The sequence below is a fragment of the Parasteatoda tepidariorum genome, chromosome 5, assembly GCF_043381705.1.
Source record: "Parasteatoda tepidariorum isolate YZ-2023 chromosome 5, CAS_Ptep_4.0, whole genome shotgun sequence".
Taxonomy (NCBI): Eukaryota; Metazoa; Arthropoda; class Arachnida; order Araneae; family Theridiidae; genus Parasteatoda; species Parasteatoda tepidariorum.
This window is the reverse complement of record NC_092208.1, coordinates 41,573,500-41,596,635: the sequence shown is the minus strand read 5'-3', so window position 1 is coordinate 41,596,635 and position 23,136 is coordinate 41,573,500. Positions and strand designations below refer to the sequence as shown.

The 23,136-nt window shown below is 33.3% G+C and overlaps 2 protein-coding genes across 3 annotated transcripts in view; one reads left to right on the top strand and one right to left on the bottom strand.

Moving 5' to 3' along the window:
- Nucleotides 1–23,136, bottom strand: part of LOC107439155 (polypeptide N-acetylgalactosaminyltransferase 13) — a 316,714-nt gene that overhangs the window by 87,471 nt on the left and 206,107 nt on the right. The window lies entirely within an intron of this gene.
- On the top strand, nt 6,017–22,288 carry LOC122269584 (uncharacterized). Its single transcript, XM_043043421.2, has 2 exons — nt 6,017–6,162; nt 21,154–22,288. Exons 1-2 carry the CDS (start codon nt 6,017–6,019, stop codon nt 22,286–22,288), a joined length of 1,281 nt encoding a protein of 426 aa, XP_042899355.2.

The window sequence follows — 23,136 nt, the reverse complement described above, 5'->3', positions numbered from 1 at the left end:
ACAGCCCACTAGTTTAAAATAATATTGGAAAACTCACTGCTTTACTTCTCTAATCTAATATTCGGAAAGCCGAAATCCCTGGCATAGATTATTTATCAAAAATATTTGTTTTAAAAATAATTGAGTTCTTGATATTTTTTTAGTAAGTTTGACGAGAGTTTTTCTAGATTTCCGGGGGCGGGGGGGTTGGCCAGCTTAAGTAACGGGGTATGCGTTCCCTCTCTATGCATCCCCTTCAGTTTAATAAAATATAGAGGAAATCGAAAGAATTTAAGAAAATCGAAAGAATTTAATAAAAATTTTTTAAAAAACAATTTTGTTAAAACATATAATTTAAATTACATTACTAGACAGAGTATTACCTTTCTTATCGAGAAAATACTTATATACTTTCATACAACTGTTTTTGATTTAAATGAACACTATTACGGCTAATTTTATAATTCCAATGCACATCTATTTATTTTCATAACTGAACACTAAATAGATTTTTTGAGCATTTAATAAAACGTAGGTGATAACGATGTTCATTAATGAAACTGTTTGGGAAAGTATTTTTAAGCCTAAGTTGAGCCTGATTTTTAAACCTAAGCATGTATTCTGAAAAGGCACATACATATTTAAGAATTAAACTGTTAATAGTTACCAATATTAGTTAAAAAATGCTAATAATGACTGCCAAATTATTTTAAACAGAAAAGAGACGTTTTTCATTAAATATAAAAAACATTTAGAATCCAAAAGCAAACTTAATCTGCTGCGATAATCAGGATCTATACGTCATTTTAAATTATTTTTTTTAAAGCTGTCATTTTTCTAATCGAGTAAGTAAAAATAAAAATAGAGTAAAAAATCCAAGAAATCTTTATGTCATTTAGAAATCTTCAACTGAATTTTAATACGAAATTCAAAAGAAGTCTCGACTTTTGAAACACTATCTTGAAGACACTTTTCACATATGAAAGAAAGAAATGCGAAATTTATACGATGTAAGGAATATTTTTTTAATAATGATTCTATTTCTTTCCGAAATTCAAATCCACTCAGAAATCCAAACAGAAACTACTCGACAAATAATTATATTCTTCAAAAGCTTGATAAATTTGAAAAGAAACTTCACTTTGCTTTTTTGTGAAAGAGATCTCAATTGAACGATATTCGAGAAAGTCAGATTCGCAAGTGCCCACGGGCTCCTGTTTCCATTTTATATAGATGCGGATCCAACCAACCATATGAAAAGATAAACATGGTATCTACTTCTATTCAAGGCCCCTCTTCATCTTTTTAACACGAAATCTGAAGCACGACATACAGAAGAGAAACTAAATATTCTAGTTAAACGAAATTCGCGCTTCGATGGAATTGAGAGGGAGAATATTTTTGAATGTAAATAAATCTTTTTGTACTTGAAAATTCGAAATGAATTCGATTGAAATGTGGCTAAGCAGATTTCGTTTCATCAATTTTGAAAGCGTAATTTTAATAGGTGGAGAGGTTTGTAATGAACTTAAAGAATCTTGTAGCAATTTCGATTCAGCATTATGTTAAGGGTAATATATAATTTGAACAAGTAGAAAATTTAATTATAAACTTTAAAAAGTTTTGTAAACATGTCAAGCAAACTTTAATTAAAATTTAATTCCAGTATTTAAAAGTTATTTTAATAAAAAAATGATATCGTAGTGCACGTTAAAAGATATTTTAATGTGCCCTACTAGATTTTTTTTATTGTTATTATTATTATTAATTAAAAACTTAGCCTGCCGCCTCTTCAAAAGGTGTATTATTTCACGTTTGTCGGGTGTTAAAAATAACATTCTCTCCAGTAGATTAGGAATGCTCTATTAGTTTTTTTTTATTAGTTGTTAATAATTTTTCATCATAATTTTGGTATCAAAAATTATCGTATAATAATTTTATAACCGTCGTTGAACAGCCGACCCAAATTTTTTTTGGGTTAACGACTATTAATGTTCAACTCTGTAGTCTTGTAATTTTGAACCCAATCCAGAAGACAAGGGAGCTCCTGTATTGGGAGAAATTTTGCCTTCGAGGAGAACTTTTTGATGGAACTAACCCGCATTTGCGTTACACGGATAGGAAGACCAAGAGAACCTCCCACGGTTAGCCTGACGGCAAAAGGACTCTAACCCATGATCCGTCTACCACAGAGGATATTTCACGTCAGCACTGTGGTCGGTGAAAGCCGGATGCGGAATTAGTATCGACCAGCCATCGAACCCCAGCTAACCTCACTGGAAGGCGAATGTTCTATCCCATGAGTCATCGCGGCTATCGTATTACAATTAAAATTTTTGAGTTCCTTGTGCCGTATTTAACACAATTTTTCGTCAGTGCAATTTTGTGTGGTAGTAGTTCTATTTAAGAAGACGCCATAGCACGGGAGAAACTTTTCGTCGCAAATTCTGTTTAATCTCCATAACTAATTCAAATTTAAAGTATAGAAAAAGTAAGTTCAGAGAAGTTTCAAATACCGAAGAGAAATTTTCAAAATACCAAAATGAAAATTAATTCTGAAAAAATAATTTACGATTGCGCAATGGAAAAGTTCTCTTCCAATAATTTGTTTGCATTTTGATATTTAGAATTTTTTTTCCAGCAATTTAAACTTCATGGAATACTTTAGGCTTAGCATGTAATCACTTTTTCTTTCTTTTAAATTTTTAATTAGTAATAGATGTGAAAGAGAATTTGTGACGAAAAGTTTCTTCGTGGTATGGCGTTATCTTAAATCGCACTGTTGTTGTTGTTGCTTATCCTCACAGATCTGACATTAGTCAGATCAACTCCAAAAAGTTGTCGACAGTCAGAAAGTCGATGACAAGAAGGGGATCGGAAATTAAGTCCGCCCTGGACAGTCCGACACAAGTATATGTTTCGGTGAGGCTGGTTGGATACAGCATTTTTTACAAGTCGGGTAAATTTTTGTGCCACGTTCGAATGTTAGACATTTTAGGTGACCAGTTGAGAATCTGGCCAAGGCAGTCTGGGAGCTTCGATCGCAATTGATTCTCAGAGGGGTGCCAGGTGATGTTGCGGTGTACCATTGGTGCGCAGGTGGAGTTTGGCAGATTGATTTTTGTCTATATTTTTCATTGTAAAGTTCCTGATAAGTAACTGATGACCCGGTTAAATCGCTCTAAAGCTGCAAAATGGGCTATCGGCAACGGTCTGGGAAACATTCCTGAGAGTCATTCGAAGATCAGCCATCAAAATGTTGATCCTTTGCTGAGGAAATGACTCCTCTGCTTTGGTAGTTTGACGATCAGCACGCAAAGTCGAGCACTTTACGGTAGAACAGTTTAACGAGGACCCACACCAAATTTTGTGTGGTAATCAGTTCCGTCACCTGATTTTAATATGACATTAACATCTATTTTATTTTTATATAATTTTTAAAAATATATTTCTAGATGCACGCTACTTATTTCACACGAAATGTAAACGTTCTCTGTATTTTCTAACAGGGAGGAACAAGTGTTTATGTTCTCATTTTATTCAAAAACAAAAGCTTTGCACTATATTTTTAAAATATTAATATATATTTTCGATAAATAAGTAAATTATTTTGAAAAGTTTTAATGTTACTAAAGTTTAGAAAATTCACTAATATATTTAAGTGAACGAAATAAAAAAAAGCGATCATCTAAACAACTTTGTCTATGGAACTAGTATGGAATCATAAGTTCTAAAATGCAATCTTCATGTTCTGAAGAACTGATGTTAAATATTTTGAAATGTTTGTTCAGATATTTTATGCAACGGAATCGGACACAAAATCGTACCTTCTCTGCATAAATATACTTTTTTTTCGCCAACGGATTTGGATTTGCGATTATTAAAATATAGATAGGGGAGGTGGAATCGCAATCTAGAAAAAATAATGTTAATAGTTCAGCAAGAGATTGGTCGAAAACGTGGGGCAATTTCAATTAATTTCACTCTTTTGCTTATTTTACTTTATCACTGGATCTATTTGGGAAAAAAAACTCGAAAATTTTGAAAGCAATTGTTTATTTTAAAATAATCGTAACTCTTTTATTTAAAGATAATTCAGCGTATTAAATAACTTTTATATTAATAGTTTTTTTTAGTAATTAATTTTTGATAAATGAGAAAATTTTTTAAATTTTAAGGTACCAAATGTTTACAAAATTTTGAAATACGCAATTTTAACTAAAAAAAATCGGAAACATGAACCATAAATCAGTCAAATTCTTGAGAAATTTAATTATTTTTAAAAAAAATAATTTTTTTGATACTATTCAGCACGAAAAAAAAATTTAAATTAACATTAAGAGCACCAAACTTTCCTCCGCTCCTTTTCCTAAATTATCAACTATTGGAGCCTTTTTCCGCTTCAATAAATCTTTTGCTTAACTCTGAAGGAGATGAGACACCGGTGTCCGTTTTATATATTTTTTCTGACACTTTTATTACAATCAAAAATATATTTTGGTATTTTTTTCCGTCTGTTTTGTATTTTTTTCTATATTTTGGTCTGTTACTAAAAAAAATCAGATTATCGGAATTTGTACTAAAATATAAAATACAAAAAAGTAGTTTGAAATTTTTTATTTATTTATATTCAAAATTTAATCTATATATTATTTATTAATTTATTTTGAGGTCAGAAATCCGAATCCGTTGAAAATAAGGTATATTTATTCAGAGAAAGTACGCTTTTGCGTCTAATTTCGTAACTCAATTATCTTACTTGTGGTCCCCCCCTCGAGTCATTAAGTTTGAGTCGCAGAACGTGAGCATCCCATCATGAAATCAAAAGTTATTCAGGGTGGTCCGTATTTCTTTGCCACATTGTACATTAGATTTTGTGCATTATACAACAAAATGAATCCACTTTTTAAACTTTTTTTTTATTCCCACTTTTTAAAATGCGTATAGATATATTTTTTATTTTTTGCATTTACTTTGAAGTTCATACTTCACCGAATTGTTTTACTCAGTCGACTGATTTTAAGATTCTTCAGAAAATTCACTGCCTAACTCTACCACAAAATCTATTTATAGCAGTTGGACATGTCAGCAGGCGATGATGCCCAACATGCATGCAACACACGCATTACTCCAAATCTCTCAACCCATTCATTTTACAGTCTTAGAAAGACACTTTACTAAATAAACGTATTTTTGAAAATATTCCCATATAATTTTTTAAAACTTTTTTGCAAGTTAATAAGAAACAATATTTTGAATAATAATTTTATCTTTCCCTATAAGCAATTTACAAAGATAATGCATAGAAGAATTTAAATCCTTTGAAAAGAAAGTAAATTCTAAGACCTTATCGGTGAGTGCCGAATAGTTCCATTTTGGTTTTCCCCGACATACTTAAAATCGTAGCGAAACTCATGTTATTCCATTAAACTTTTTCAATAATAATAATATTAATAAATCAGAGTTTGATCACCACTACATATAATTACAATAAATATATCAAAGCATAATAGTCTTTACGACAGCGAATTTTTACCTGGTCAAAGCATAAATAAAATTTTAAGTAAGATTGTTTTTCGGTAATTGTGCACTTGCACTTCAAGATGAAGAAAATCACGGATACCCACATATGTGACGTATGACGTCAGCTGATCGTTTATAAGCAAAATGGCGTGTTTCAAGTTTCTCCACATAATTTAGAATGTCAATTAAAGTGAAGTTAAAAACAGCGCCGTATCGCACATCGAATTTGTTGAAATCTAATGCTTTCTCGTCTATTTCTTATACTCAACATAGATATATTATTTGTTTATGTATTTTATTGTATCTGTGATATATTTTTGTTTTGTGTACTTGGCAACTTCGATGTATAATTAGTTTGTTTATGTTCTACATGGCTTTGTGCCTGTCTTTGCGTTAAGTAAGAAATATATCGTGATAGAACCGAACTCTTTGTGAAAGAATCTTTGTGTAAAAATATAGAATGTGTTTACTTAAGAGATTCGATACTTGACGGGCTTGGCTTACTCGAAATAGAATGGAAAGAACAGTTGCCAACGTAAACAAATGCCACGGTTCAACAACCAATCAGGATCGAGATAATCACACTATGTCATTTGCAGGTATCCCATTGTTTCACTACCTCTTGAAAAATCCATTCTTGGAAAGAGTGAAAGTTGGCAGGTATGAATAATCAGGAGAAACTTGAAGACTAAGAAAGGCTTATTACAAATTAAATGGTAATTATAATTTATACAATGTGGAATGCATTTTCTTGCCCAAATATGCTATTACTTTCTGCTATGAATGAATGGTGAATAACATAAGAACGCAAATAATGGATCAGATTCAAAACCTCTATAGTTTTAGTCCTACATTGAAGCTCTTTCTGCAGTGTCGAAACTCAGAATGAGAGAGGGAAGAATTTATATTTCCCTCGGAAATTTGAAGTCATTGCCCTAAAAGTTTTCTAAAGACAAGGACTTCCACGGAAGAGTTAATTTGGTTCCGAGAGTTGGGCCTTTTATTTAGGATGGTTTGTCTTTGAAAAAAAAAAAACCATTTATTGAAATCTGCCATTATATTAAGATCCAATTAATTATCCATTATTTATTGTTCCTTGAAGAAGTTATTTTCATTAAAATGCCAAACATAAAGAAATGGTAATGTTTTTTTTATAAATGCAATTTTTTCTCATAAGAATATTTAATTGTTAAAGGCCATGCATTTTTCAAGAAATAGAATTAAAAATTTTAATCGCGCTTTTTAAATCAAAATAACGGGAACTAAATTAAAAAAGAAAAATAGTTTTCAAAATAACCATTTTCAAACGTTTATAGCAGTTTTTTTTAGTTTCCATTTTAACAAAAACCATAATCCGGATTATTTTATTCATTTTCAGCTTAAGTATAGTTAATTCATAGCTAGACTAGATTCAGCTCCAGAATTCAGCTGTCGGACATAACCAAAATTAAAATTATTTATGACAATACGGTGAAAAACTTTTAATTATTTTATTTTATATTATTTTACAACCGTCGTTGAACAGCAGACTCAATTCTGAGTTTACGACCACCATTGTTCAGCTCCGCAGCCTTGTAATTTTGAACCCAATCCAGAAGACAAAAGAAAAGAACTACCGGATCAAGCATTGAGACAAACTAGCCTTCGCTGAGGACTTTTTGATGGAACTAACCATCATTAGAGTTACATGGAGAGGAAAACCACAATACCCTCCCACGGTTAACTTGATGACTAAGGGACTAACCCATGATCAGTCTACCACTGAGGATATTTTAAATTAGCACAGTGGTCGGAGCAAGCCGGGTGTAGAATTAGTTTCGACGAGCCATCGCTGGGATTCGAACCCGGTCACCTCATTAAGAGGCGAACGCTCTGTTCCCTGAGCCAAAAAGGGTCTAAATTCTCTTATTAAATATTAACAAAATGAAGCACTCCTTAATTAGTTAATATGTTCACAATTGTCCATATAGAACAAAAAAAAACAATAAAAAAAAGAAAAAGGAACAGCCTTTAAAAATGCTGTTCATTTACGGGGATGGGGATCTCAATTCATTAGATCTGTTCAAGAATTAAAATTGAAGAATTGAAATAAAATTGAATAAAAGGGGGCAGCCAGGTTATGAAACATCCCAATTTGGTGAAAAATCTCTGTAAGGCAGTTACGTTCAGTCATGAAAGCACATCGATTGTTTAATTACAATTACAAAATTTTACTCTAATTGCATTTAATAAATTATCACATCTAAGGTGAACATTAGCTAAATTAAGATTAATTATTACACTCTTATCTTAGAATTATAAATTATCAGTGTTCCCACAGTCTGGAAATTTTTTTAAAATGGTAGCAAAAGTGAGATATATGTAGATGCCTTAAGCTATCAATGAATATTTAATTCAAAGGAAATATATAGGAGTGCAAATAATAATTCTTGAATAATTTCGAATTCACAAATGAAAGATAAATTTAAGCATTTTTCTTAAGTCTTGAAAAATCTTACCTACCACTTATTTCGCCAGATCATGGGAGTCCTGATTGATGGAGCTAGAATATTTTAACTATCTATTCGTTTATAATTTTAAACATAATTATAAAAGAATTAAGTTTCGGTCATTCTTAAAGTCATAACAAAACACAAAACAGTTCTAAATAAATACATTGTTAATTCATGCAGCATACATAGAAAAAGAACACAGAAATATGATAATTAAGATAGAACTAGTTTGATAGCAATTGAGTTACCTAACTATTATGTTAGCCCTGGTGGAATTAACTAAAAAAAAGTTAAAATAACTTAATAAAACTTTAGATTTAATTTATTAAAAACTTATTTCAAATATGCTGAACTTATTAAAATATATGAACTGCTAAAAACAAAAACTTGTGCGAAATTGAATAACGGAACATCTAAATAACTTGCATCTAAAAAAACATTAACATCTTTCGTTAAAATCAAAAATTCGAATTCCCAAGAGTAATGTTAAATTTTTAATGACCTTCTTTTGAATGCTAAAGTATAAAAAAAAACCCCATTTCTTTTTCTGTTCTTAAAATTCCAATAAAGTTAAGAGATAAGCATATTTTTCAAAACTAATTAAAGCGAAAAGGGAGCTTTCAAGAACTTAATTAGCGATAAGTATCGAATAAAAGTTCGTAACTTTCTATAATGAAACCACTTTTTTTTCCTGCAACTTTTGTGGGAAAGTTGGTCGTTATTAAGATTTAATTAAAGGATTGATTTGCAAAAGAACTTGACGGTGATTTGGGCTTGAACTATTACTAAACCGTAAAGCAACTATTATTTGAAAGATTATGACCGTTTAAATCGAACTGTTTGATTGTTCAAACCAGACAGAATAAGTAACTAATAATATACATGCTATATAAAATGATGGTAAAGTTAGTTAACGTTCATATAGTAATCGAAAAGTAAAATAAAAAAACAACTAAAATAAGGTAGTGAAATTATTTTACTGAGTCACTATTTAAAAATAATACGCCCATTTCGTAAGTAGTTAGACGAGGTACAATGCAGCAAAATTTACGAATTCATTAACTTGCATAAAATACAATTAATGCACACTATATCATATTTTCCCATTCAAACATTTTTACTAGTTTCTAAGCAATTTTTCTTTACACCAGATATAAAAAAACAGAAGTCAAAGGTCTAACAGTGATTGCAACTTATGCCGAGTACAAATGAAACACTATAATTAATGCAAAGAAAATGCCAATTTTTATTGAATATCGATTATTTTATATCATTTTATTATATATTTATACGCATATCTTTCATCAACATGTAATTTAAAAATCAAATAGGAAATCAGAAATTAGGTATTTGCGACTCGAGAAGAAGTGAAGAGATTATGCCGAACCATGAGATTTAAATCAGGGTTCATTGAATATCCAGGGCCCGCACTAAGCATTCGCCTCCTCGCCAAATACGATAAAATCGTACTTTTGGCGAATAAAATTGTATTTTGGCGAAAGTATTGCCAAATGATTTTTTCCACTGGAAACGAATAAAAATTACGCCAAAATTAATTTTTCTAAACAGATCAGTATTTTTTATTCGATTACAGCAATTTTCGGGAGATGCGCCGCATAACCAATTAGAATTGGGTCCAAATAATATAAGCCTAAAACAAACTACAGTAAAATAGTTTTCTATGGGAAAGAATTAATCACGAAGAATTGTTAGGATTTGCATTTGGCGAAGACTTTCGAAATGGCGAATACTTTCGATATTTGGCTATACTGGCTAATAATTTGAAATCCTTAGCGCGCTTCCTGGATACCTGAAAGCGACGTCACGCGAGTGTGCCAAACCTGATTGGCTTCTGTATTGAGAAAGGCCACGATTTAACTATGAAAACGTCACTTGTTATTAAAAAAATTACAGAACAGGAAAGTTTAGTAGTACTACTACAGACTCATCGGATAATTGAGATTGCTTCGTTTGAAGGAAAAAAATTGACGACCGATCGCTCTTTGATTTCAATACACAACAGTTTTTACTTTTAATTTTACATCAAAAACATGCAAAATACAGAATAAATTCAGCATTTAGATAGCTTGGATTTATTACTACTGGTCGTGAAAAAAAGTTAAAATATCTTTTGAGACAGATCTTTGAATAAGTTTCATAATTGTGTGTAAATTTTTTTTTGATTCGCTTCATTTGTTCCGGAAATTTGACGAAGCAGGCAAAAAATGAAATTAACATTAACCCCTTCCTTCTCGCTCCCGTGAAAATGACGGGGTGAGGTTTCGCCCTCTATTTCTCGCTCCCGTGAAATTTCCGGGCTGGAATGTTCAGTGGTAACGCGCCAATAATAATAAATCTAATTCATTTCTGTTTCCCGGACATTTTATTTCTCATTTTACACAACAGATGGCAGTACCAGGATAGTTTTAAGGTAATTGTAGATAGTTTATTTTAAACTAGATGTCAGCACTAATCAAATACGTGTATTTGGCAAAATAGGCACTTTTATGACCGTTTTCTTGAAAATTAACCGATCTTTAAGGGGTATAAATTTTCGACTTGTCTAAACTGGACTAAATTTTCCAGTTTTCAACTACACCTCATATTTTGAGGGTCGAGAACTAAAATCCGACGAAAAAAATTTCGTATTTTAAGATATTGTCTGTAACAATGAGCCCATTTACGTTTAACCCTCAAATCATTAAGATAGTGTTTTAGTTCATAACAACATAATAATTTTGCCAGCCTGTACGTAAAAAAGAAAAGTCCTATATAAAGCAAATTCTAGTTAGATTCGTTTCGAACTATATTTTAATCGGTCCAATAGAATATTTCTACATTTTTATAACTAACCGTCATCATTCTCAGACAAAAAATGAGCAATAACAAGGTTCAAATGTTCTATTAATTTTCAGAAAAGGTTTAATATAATAGCTAGGAATGTGCTAGGAATGTGATATGTAGAAACTCAACGCTTCATTGGATTACATGATTCTGTTTAGTATGTCAAAATTGCTCTAGTTTCTAGGAATTGCAAAAAAATAAAATTTATTCCACATAAAAATTGATCAATCGATTCAAGCTTCTAAAAAAACCTTTACTATCAAATTACATTTTTAGTGGGCGTGCAGTTGTAAGAATTCTGTTTATTATTGTTAAGTTCAAAGCATAAAAATTCGATGCTCAAATTTCACATGATTTAAAAAAATTATTTGAATTGAAGAAACTTTACACTGATGGCGTAAGATTCTAAAGAAAATTCGGCACCTTCACACGAAATTTCGAAACACTATTTTTATTACTCTTTGTGGAATAGAATTTCTCGGCAACATTCATTTCGAAACACATAAAAATATTTTTTTTTGGTAAAGACCAATGTGTAATTATTGACTAATCGTGCAGATTAGTCGCGATGACTAAGGCGATAATGCGTTTTCCATCCAATGTGGTGGACCAGGTTCGAATCCCAACGATGGTTGGTCTATGCGAATTCCACATCCGGCTTGCGCCGACGACAGTGCTGACGTGAAATATCCTCAGTGGTAGACGGAGTCCCCTTGCAGACAGGCTAACCATGGGACGTTCTCGTGGTCTTCCTCTCCATGTAACGCAAATGCGGGTTAGTTCCATCAAAAAGTCTTCCAAGAAGGCAAATCTCCCCCAGTGCTTGATCCAGGAATTCCCCTTTCTTCTGGATTGGGTTCAAAATTACAAGGCTACATGGTTGAACATTAGTAGTCATAAACCTAAAAATTGGCTCGGTAAAAAAAAAAGTTTCCTTATTTCTAAGTAATATGGTTTGATAATTGACGCAAAAAAACGTTACAAAATATCAATGTCTCTATTTCTTGATAAGTTTTTGTACAGTTTAATGACACAAAAGCTTACTGTAGTTATGCATCGCTAAACTAAATGTAAAAATGCTACATATATACTCAAGATAACAAAATTTAACCGTGCTAGATACTATGCCTGACAAGTACTGAGGTTATGCAACCAGTTTATTTTAATCTTTCAGAGTCATATTTTGTTAAAATTCAGTATTAATTGAGTACTTAAAGTTGCCAAAATAAAGGGCTAAAAATTGAAATAAAGCAAAATTTAAAAGAAAAGTTTCAGTAAACAAGGAAAAGGAAACATACAAATTAATATAAATGGTTTACAAATATGGCAAAATTACAGCTATAAAATGCTTCATAATGCACATAGAAATTATCAACTGGAACAAACTATAACGGTTGAATAGTATGCACATTACAAGTCTAATTAGGTTACTACAAACTATAAGGGAAGAATACTCTGTGTACTTTACATATCGAATAAGAGTACTACAAGCTTTATATGTACTTTACAGGTCGAAATAAATTACTATAAACTGTTCGAGTTTGGCAATTTTTTAAATTTTTTATATATATTTTCATCAATGTGTGAGATGCCTAAAGGGCATATGGAATTTTTAGATAAAGTAGGAAATATGAGAAGTACTATTATATACTTTGCCTAAACACTATATGAGTATAGCGCCTGTAAAGGTTCTTTCCTGCTGTGGTTCGTGCACATTTGAAATGGTACTTTTATTTACCTAAATCATCCAAATTTTATATTACATATCTTGCAAAATTTGTCTAAAACTACATTCAGATCCCGAATTAGCCATTATAATTTATAGTTTGACAAATAACTAGCAAAACTCATGATTTGTTGGTCAAATCAGTAAATTACGATAAAACAGTTATTTCTGGGCATATTTTAATGCAGTTTTAGAGAATAATTATGAAGTGAAAAAATTAAACCAGTTTAAATGAGCATGAAATTAAGTACTTATTATGATCAGCTACTTCATAATAAGTATGATTCTGAACAAGGGCTGCTATGCACTTTTCAATCTCTATTATGCACTCTACCTCCTCTCTTAGTTTGTTACTGTTGCACAGAGTCATTTGTATTGTCGAATTTCATACACTGACGGTAGAGAATGCGCTGACGGTCCCGCGGGATTGGGAAATCAGGTGGCATCCCGCACAGATGTCCACGGTACTAATCCCACATGTTTATCTACTCAATCTCGCAAGATCGTATTTCATAAGCTTAAAGAATTCTTTAATATTTGTTGTTTCTAATGCCACTGGCCAATACCAGCAAGCTTGCTTAGTGAAACCAAGGAAATTTAAGGCAGAGGGTGCGTTTCTTGCTTTTCAGTGGCGCCATCTATGGCTAAGAATACGACTTTCCAGGAATATGAGCCACATACACGTCACAGCCTGTTTCTAGTGCTGATCCATTCTTACATCCATTTATTCATCCACAGATCGTTATTTTTACCTGAACCAGAGAACGATCAATCTACAATTCAGCACCCTCAGACGTATTGATTTGTTAATTCTTCAATATTTAAATGCATTATTGCATTTAAATGTATAACGCATTATTTAAATGGATTATTGGTTTCTGAATCAAATAACATTCAACAGCGAAGAACGAATGAGTATTTGCAGCATATAATGATCAGAGAACAAACTCCAACAGTATTTTTAAATTTCTAAAGTACAACTAAGTTAAGCGAATCAAACAAAATAAAAAAATCTAACTATTACTGGTAGAAAGAAAAATAACTGCTTTCGTCTCCGAATCAGAAGATGAGGATGGAAATGAAAGCAAGCATTTTGAAAAATGACAGGAAGAAAATGATGGGCCAGAAATATCATTAAAAGATGAACGAAGTTAGCGTTACAAAATCGCATACTTTTTTTAAAAATCTGAGTTCAGTAAAAAGAAACATGATGAAAATGGAATTGACTGTCTAATTAAAAAAGAAATGAGTCTTTAATAGAAAGGTGTGCATCGCTTGCATGGATACTTATATACAGACATGGATTTAGAACCTTTTCTTTTCGTGCTTTATTCATCACTAAAATTTAATCAGAACTAAGAAACGGCGGGTAGACTATACTTGAGGGTGCCCCCGCCAAGTTGTGATCGCGATTGATCGCCAAGCTGGGCGTTGTTGAAAACCAATCGTGATTCTGATTGGTTTAGATTTTAATCGTGATTCTGATTAGTTTAGAATTTAGCGTTGTTTTTAAATGAATTTTTAAATGTAATTTCAGAGATTCGTTAGTTCTACATTGGATACCGGCTGNCGACCGATCGCTCTTTGATTTCAATACACAACAGCTTTTACTTTTAATTTTACATCAAAAACATGCAAAATACAAAATCAATTCAGCATTGAGATAGCTTTATTACTACTGGTCGTGAACTACTGGTAGTTAAAATATCTTTTGAGACAGATCTTTGAATAGTTTCATAATTGTGTGTAAAATTTTTTTTGATTCGCTTCATTTGTTCCGGAAATTTGACGAAGCACGCAAAAAATGAAATTAACATTAACCCCTTCCTTCTCGCTCCCGTGAAAATGACGGGGTGAGGTTTCGCCCTCTATTTCTCGCTCCCGTGAAATTTCGGGGCTGGAGTGTTCAGTAGTAACGCGCCAATAAGAATAAAACTAATTCATTTCTCTGCCCGGATATTTTCTTTCTCATTTTACACACCTGATGGCAGTATCAGGATATTTTAAAGGTAATTGTAGATAGTTTATTTTAAGCAAGATGTCAGCACCAATCAAATACGTGTATTTGGCAAAATAGGGACTTTTATGACCGTTTTCTTGAAAATTAACCGATCGTTAAGGGGTATAAAGTTTCGACTTGTCTAAACTGAACTATATTTTCCAGTTTTCAACTACACCTCATATTTTGAGGGTCATGAACTCAAATCCGACAAAAAAAACTTAGTATTTTAAGATATTGTCTGTAACAATAAGCACATTTATGTTAACCCTCAAATCATTAAGATAGTGTTTTATTTCATGACAACCCGATCATTTTGAGATCTGTACGTAAAAAAGATAAAGGAAATTCTAGTTAGATTCGTTTCGAACTTTATTTTAATCGGTCCTATTTAACTTTCCTTATTAACCTTAGACAAAAAAATGAGCAATAACAAGGTTCAAATGTTCTATTAATTTTCAGAAAAGGTTTAATATAATAGCTAATCCCGTGCTAGGAATGTGATATGTAGAAAATCAACGCTTCATTGGATTACATGATTCTGTTTAGGATTTCAAAATTGCTCTAGTTTCTAGGAATTGCAAAAAAATAAAATTTATTCCACATAAAAATTGATCAATTGATTCAAGCTTCTAAAAAAGCCTTTACTATCAAATTACACTTTCGGTGGACGAGCAGTTGAAAGAGTGCTGTTTATTATTGTTAAGTTCAAAGCATAAGAATTCGATGCTCAAATTTCAAAAGATTTAAAAAAATATTTTTATTGAAGAAACTTTACACTGATGACGTGAGATTCTAAAGAAAATTCGTCACCTTCACACGAAATTTCGAAGCACTATTTTTATTACTCTTTGTGGAATAGGATTTCTCAGCAATATTCATTTCGAAACACATAAAAATATTTTTTTTTGGTAAAGACCAATGTGTAATTATTGACTAATCGTGCAGATTAAGTCGCGATGACTAAGGCGATAGTGCGTTTGCCATCCAATGAGGCGGACCGGGTTCGAATCCCAGCGATGGTTGATCTATGCGAATTCCGCATCCGGCTTGCGCTGACGACAGTGCTGGCGTGAAATATCCTCCATGGACGAACCATGGGACATTCTCGTGGTCTTCCTCTCCGTGTAACGCAAATGCGGGTTAGTTCCATCAAAAAGTCTTCCACGAAGGCAAATCTCCCCCAATGCTTGATCCAGGAGCTCCCTTTTCTTCTGAATTGGGTTCAAAATTACAAGGCTACGTGGTTGAACATTAGTAGTCAAAAACCTAAAAATTGGCTCGGCAAAAAAAAAAGTTTCCTTATTTCTAAGTAATATGGTTTGATAATTGACGCAAAAAACGCTATAAAATGTCAATGTCTCTATTTCTTGATAAGTTTTTGTACAGTTTAATGACACAAAAGCTTACGATAGTTATGCACAGCTAAACTAAATGTAAAAATGGTAGATATATACTCAAGGTAACAAAATTTAACCGTGCTAGATACTATGCCTGACAAGTAATGAGGTTATGCAACCAGTTTATCTTAATCCTACAGAGTCATATTTTGTTGAAATTCAGTATTAATTGAGTACTTAAAGTAAATAAAGGGCTAAAAAGTAATAGTAATAGTTGAGTAAATAAAGAGCTAAAAATTGAAATAAAGCAAAATTTAAAAGATAGGTTTCGGTAAAAGAAAACATACAAATTAATATAAATGGTTTACAAATATGGCATTACAGATATAAAATGCTTCATAATGCACATAGAAATTATCAACTGGAACAAACTATTACAGGTGAATAGTATGCACATTACAAGTCTAATTAGGTTACTACAAACCATAAGGGAAGAATACTCTGTGTACTTTACATATCGAATAAGAGTACTACAAGCTTTATATGTACTTTACAGGTCGAAATAAATTACTATAAACTGTTCGAGTTTGGCAATTTTTTTAATCTTCTATATATATTTTCATTAATGTGTGAGATGCCTAAAGGGCATATGAAGTTTTTAGATAAAGTAGGAAATATGAGAAGTACTATTATATACTTTGCCTAAATATTATATAGCGCCTTTAAGGGTGCTTTTCTACTATGGAATAACTGTTCGTGTACATTTGAAATGGTAGGTTTATTTACCTAAATTATCCAAATTTTATATTGCATTTATACAAAATAATTATATTATAATAATTTTTTACAAAATTTGCCTAAAACTACTTTCACCCGATTTAGCTATTATAATTTATAGTTTGGCAAATAACTAGCAAAACTCGCAATTTGTTGGTTAAATCAGTAAATTAAGATAAAACAGTTATTTCTGGGCATATTTTAATGCAGTTTTAGAGAATAATTATAAAAGTAAGAAAATTAAAACAGTTTAAATGAGCATGAACAGTTAGTTCATAACAAGGATGACATTTCTGAACAAGGGTTGCTATGCACTTTTCAATCTCCATGATGCACTCTACCTCCTCTCGTAGTTTGTTACCGTTGCACCCATTACTCTATGGTTGCACCGAGTCATTTGTATTGCCGAATTTCATACACTGACGGTAGAGAATGCACTCACGGTCCCGCAGGATAGGGAAATCAGATGGTATCCCACACAGATGTCTGCGGTACTAATCCCACGGGACTAATCGCACATGTTTATCTACTCAATCTTGCAAGATTGTATTTCATAAGCTTAAAGAATTCTTTAATATTTGTTGTTTCTAATGCCACTGGCCAATACCAGCAAGCCTGCTTAGTGAAACCAAGAGAATTTAAGGCAAAGGGTGCGTTTGTTTTTCAGTGGCGCCATCTATGGTCAAGAATACGACTTTCCACGAATACGAGCCACGCACACGTCACAGCTGTTTATAGTGCTGACCCATTCTTACATCCATTTATTCATCCACAGATCGTTATTTTTACCTGAACCAATCTACAATTCAGCACCCGCAGAGGTATTAATTTGTTAATTCTTCAATATTTAAATGCATTATTGCATTTAAATGTATAATGTATTACTTAAATGCATTATTGGTTTCTGAATCAAATAACATTCAACAGCGATGAACGAATGAGTATTTGCAGCATATAATGATCAGAGAACCAACTCCAACAGTATTTTTAAATCTCTAAAGTGCAGCTAAGTTAAGTGAATCAAACAAAATAAAAAAATCTGACTGGCATTGGGGGAAAGAAAAATAACTGTTTTCGTCTCCGAATCAGAAGATGAGGATGGAAATGAATGCAAGCATTTTGAAAATGGAGAGAAAGAAAATTATGGGCCAGAGATATCATTAAAAGATGAACGAAGTTAGCGATACAAAATCGCATGATTTTTTTTAAAAATCTGAGTTCAGTAAAAAGAAACATGATGAAAATGGAATTGACAAATCTAATTAAAAAAGAAATGAGTCTTTAATAGAAAGGTGTGCATCGCGAGGTAGAGTACTCGAAGCTTGTATGAATACTTACATAAATTCAGAGCCTTTTCTTTGAGTGCGTTATTCATCCCTAAAATTTAATCAGAACTAACTAAGAAACGGCTCGTTGGAATCACTATTTTTTACTTGATTTGCTATTTTTTGGAATCGCATTAACCTTTTAGCGCATAATTTTTATTAAACCCATTTTTCATCCATTTCACATTATTTTGTATTAATTTAGGTCAAAATAAGTGAAAAATGTTATATTGAGCATTTTAATAATTTATGGTTGTGAAATACAGCATGAAACATCGGTGTCTTTCTCTGCATAAGGATAAAATCTTCCAAACAATAATTTTTCAAATGTACACTAATTTGTAGTTATTGAGATCTAAGAAAAACAGTTATTCCTCTTTGAAATTTATTTAATTTGCGAAATCATTGATAAATTTAATAAATAAAAGAATTAAAAAAAAAATTTATAACTGCTTTTTTTTGGATTTTATATTATTTACAAATATTATTCCGATAATCTAACAGATTTTTTTAAAGTAATTATTTCATTGTTTCTTATAATTAAAAAAAAAACATATTATATTTTTGCTTGTAATTAGAGCGCCAGAAAAAATATACATAAAAAGAGACACCGGTGTCCCACTTGGGTCAAAGAGTTACAGCAAAGAAAGTACATTAAGGAAGAAGGCTAGCTTCCATAGACATAATGTAAACCAGTCCTTCAAGGTTTGGTACAGCCCCTGTGTATAAAGGTTAAAAAAAACATATAAGGGCACAACAGCAAAGTTTCTGGAAACAGATTTGCACTCGTCTTCCAACCTCTACTGGGGTTGAGAAGGAGAAGTTTTAATTATTGTTGGTTTGTTCTGCATTTTTATACACATACATATTCCTCTTCCCTCCGAATTGGTGTATAGCGCTTCTATCATAGCTTTTCATCTTACTTTATTTGTGGCCAGATATTTTGTCTCTCCATGTTTTCCTATTGTTTACAATTGTCCTGCTCCAAGTATTATCTGCATTTTTGCACTATTGATAAACAGTACTGTACTGCCGTGCAACTGAAAAATCAATGTAAGCAACAAAAATCCGAAATTGAGGTTTTTATATATTTAGCATCTTTGTATGGTAAGCTATTGTGCGGCTTTGCGGGGAACTCCTCCAGACTGAAAGTCTGGGACAGTCTGCTGCTATGGTAATAAGCGAAAACACATTTCTAATGGGAGTAAAATGGGGGAAAGAAGGTGTCGATTGGTTTACTCACGAAGACCTAAGCTAAGATTAAGACAAAGCTATTCACCACACCCCTATTCGAAGTGACCTTTCCTCGTAACCATAGTACCCGCCACGACGCGAGACTGGTGTTTGGAGTTCTCCTGAAAGCCGCACTATACATATATGTATATTGCAAATAAATAAAAATATTTTGTTTTCTTTGTTTTTAAATTCTATTTCAGTATTCATAGCATTTGCAATAGAAGGAAAATAGTTGTAAAGCCAGTTTTCTCGGAATCAATCTAAAGCACTCACCTCGTTTTATCCAATTGTACGGCAGTGTACGATTGATTAAGATATCTCTTTGAGAATACATTTTTAACATCCACGTTGATTAAATCAGCTAGCACATTTCAACATAAAAAGAAATAATAAAATGTTGGTTGGCGGGAAACAGCGCATCCAATCATACACGTAAAGTTGCCCAAGAACCGGTACACAGGTGGAGTATCACCTAACAGTCATTTTCTTTCGCACGCGCATGCGCTGGATATATGATGTTCTGCTAAACCTGAGTATGTTTTTCTAGTACAGCATACTGTTTCGAGCAGTTAATTACATATTCGACTAGCTGGACTTCTCGTTTCTGTATTCTTTGGTTAAAGAAATAAATACTACGAAGAATAACTAACCCTTAAACTTCTACAAAATTTTCATAGCTTCAGAAAATATTTCCCCTTTGTGGCATACGGAAGTAACGAAGACGTAGAGACATTTTAATAAAAAAAGTATTTGGATGCTGTAGATATTTACAAGACAGTATTATTTGCTACATACATATATTTTAAACAGATGTAAAAATAAAAGTCCAAATATCAAATGGTCATGTTCAAATTAAAAATTTTTTTAAATTTAAATAAAATGTTTGCTTTTGTTCGCAACTAATGCAAAAAATATTTCGCGACAAGCTCAAGCGTTGGAGGGTATGTAATTGTAAATACGTTTTTATTGTATACTTAATTTTCATTATTCTCTAGGTATTGACTTTACAGAAGATTAAATTTCCTATTGTTTAAAGCTCGTATTTTTTTTATGCTTCTGACTGTTGTCAGATACAGCTTACTAATTTAATTCCAGGTTTAAATGGAATGCTTCATTGAGATTAATCAATCCGGTGGGAAGAGTAAATTTCAATCTCGAAATTCCGTGCGGGATTGCTAAATTGACGGTAAATACAATAGATGAAAGCCTCATTAACTGTTAGCCAATTTACACATAAAATAATTAAGTCGAATTAGGTAATAAACTTTTCTTTCAATTTAACAAACGTAGTTTTAGAATCCTTAAAAATAAAGTTGAAATAAAGTACGCATATAAGGGATAACGAATTAATATTTTAAAAAAAGGGAAAACAATGTAACGGAAATCTCACAAATGGCTAATGAAGACGGTTATAAAGCATCAAAACTTAACTTATTGCCTGCTAAAACTCGAAAGTGTTTCTTGTAATCGCTTTTTTTTTGTTTACTCGCACAAATAATTTGGATTTTTGAAATCTCTCCATTCCCAATATTGATTCTTTAGATTTAGAGAGCATCTGCTTATTTTTTCAATTTTATTCTTAACAAGGATTCTAAACAGAACCGTGGTGGCTCAGAGGATAGAGCGTTTGCCTACAAAAAGGAGATGCAGGTTCGAATCCCAGCGGTGGCTGGTTGATACGAAGTTTGCTCCCGGCTCGTACCGGCCACAGTGCTGACGTAATATATCCTCAGTGATAGGCGGATCACAGATTAGAATTCCCATGCTGTTAGGCTAACCGTGGGAGGTTGAGAGTTTTTACACTCCGTGTAACGCAAATGTGGGTTAGTTCCCTCAGAAGGTCCACCACGAAGGCTAGTTTGTCCTAATGTTTGATGTTTGATTCAGGATTTCTCTAGTATTCTGGATGAAGTTCAAAAGTGCAAGGATGCGGAGTTCAAGGATGCGGAGTTCAAGGATGCGGAGTTCAAGGATGCGGAGTTCAAGGATGCGGAGTTCAAGGATGCGGAGTTCAAGGATGCGGAGTTCAAGGATGCGGAGTTCAAGGATGCGGAGTTCAAGGATGCGGAGTTCAAGGATGCGGAGTTCAAGGATGCGGAGTTCAAGGATGCGGAGTTCAAGGATGCGGAGTTCAAGGATGCGGAGTTCAAGGATGCGGAGTTCAAGGATGCGGAGTTCAAGGATGCGGAGTTCAAGGATGCGGAGTTCAAGGATGCGGAGTTCAAGGATGCGGAGTTCAAGGATGCGGAGTTCAAGGATGCGGAGTTCAAGGATGCGGAGTTCAAGGATGCGGAGTTCAAGGATGCGGAGTTCAAGGATGCGGAGTTCAAGGATGCGGAGTTCAAGGATGCGGAGTTCAAGGATGCGGAGTTCAAGGATGCGGAGTTCAAGGATGCGGAGTTCAAGGATGCGGAGTTCAAGGATGCGGAGTTCAAGGATGCGGAGTTCAAGGATGCGGAGTTCAAGGATGCGGAGTTCAAGGATGCGGAGTTCAAGGATGCGGAGTTCAAGGATGCGGAGTTCAAGGATGCGGAGTTCAAGGATGCGGAGTTCAAGGATGCGGAGTTCAAGGATGCGGAGTTCAAGGATGCGGAGTTCAAGGATGCGGAGTTCAAGGATGCGGAGTTCAAGGATGCGGAGTTCAAGGATGCGGAGTTCAAGGATGCGGAGTTCAAGGATGCGGAGTTCAAGGATGCGGAGTTCAAGGATGCGGAGTTCAAGGATGCGGAGTTCAAGGATGCGGAGTTCAAGGATGCGGAGTTCAAGGATGCGGAGTTCAAGGATGCGGAGTTCAAGGATGCGGAGTTCAAGGATGCGGAGTTCAAGGATGCGGAGTTCAAGGATGCGGAGTTCAAGGATGCGGAGTTCAAGGATGCGGAGTTCAAGGATGCGGAGTTCAAGGATGCGGAGTTCAAGGATGCGGAGTTCAAGGATGCGGAGTTCAAGGATGCGGAGTTCAAGGATGCGGAGTTCAAGGATGCGGAGTTCAAGGATGCGGAGTTCAAGGATGCGGAGTTCAAGGATGCNCAGTTGTAAGCGAATTATAAATAGTATATAAATTTAGGACGATGTTTAGAGAACACCCCGAATGGCAAAGTTTTATCCAACTGTAAATTTCACACTCTTCACACTGCCATAAAGAGAACTTAAAGTGAATAAGCCACAACAGAAATTCTCCAAAATTAACTTTCACCACAAAAGATAAAAATGCAACTTAACAAAGCCATTTCTAAATTTGAATTGTTCCGAATAAATTTCCAGCTATCTATTACTTCCCTAACTTATGAAGTTCGAAATGACTCCCCCCTCAGCCATTTTCCAACAGAACGACGGAAAATATGACAATATCTTTTAGCAGCAGAGGGGAACGACGAAATTCCCTTAGAAAATTACAGTAGCTCTCCATTTCCGTCTCCATTATTGAGAGATAAGCAGGGGCGGCAGGTGGTCTCGTTAGAGCCCTAGAATGGGGCGTCACCGGATCGAAACAGCGTTCCTCTTGAGCGACCTTGCCTGCCTGAGGGGACTGGTGAGTTTATGATCAGTGACAGCTAAGAAAGGGTTAGGAGTGTACCAGCTGTGACCATCCATACCCCTGGTTAACTGGTTCTTGTTTGTCCAGTAAATGATGTGAAATGACTGCAATTATAGAGATGAGTAGGAAAAAGAATTAACCGAACTGTTTCTGACGAAACACGGCAGTTAAGGGGGAAATAGATAAAACTATTGATTATCAGAAATAAAATAGAACTTTAGAAAATTTCTTGAGATGGAATTTTAAAGTAGTTTAGCTTTCACAATGTCTCATCTTTTTCAGTCTCCTGCTTCCATTATAGACCAAGCTTCAATTTTCAATTCATAGTTACTAAAAGGGGAAAAAAACACTTTTTTTTAA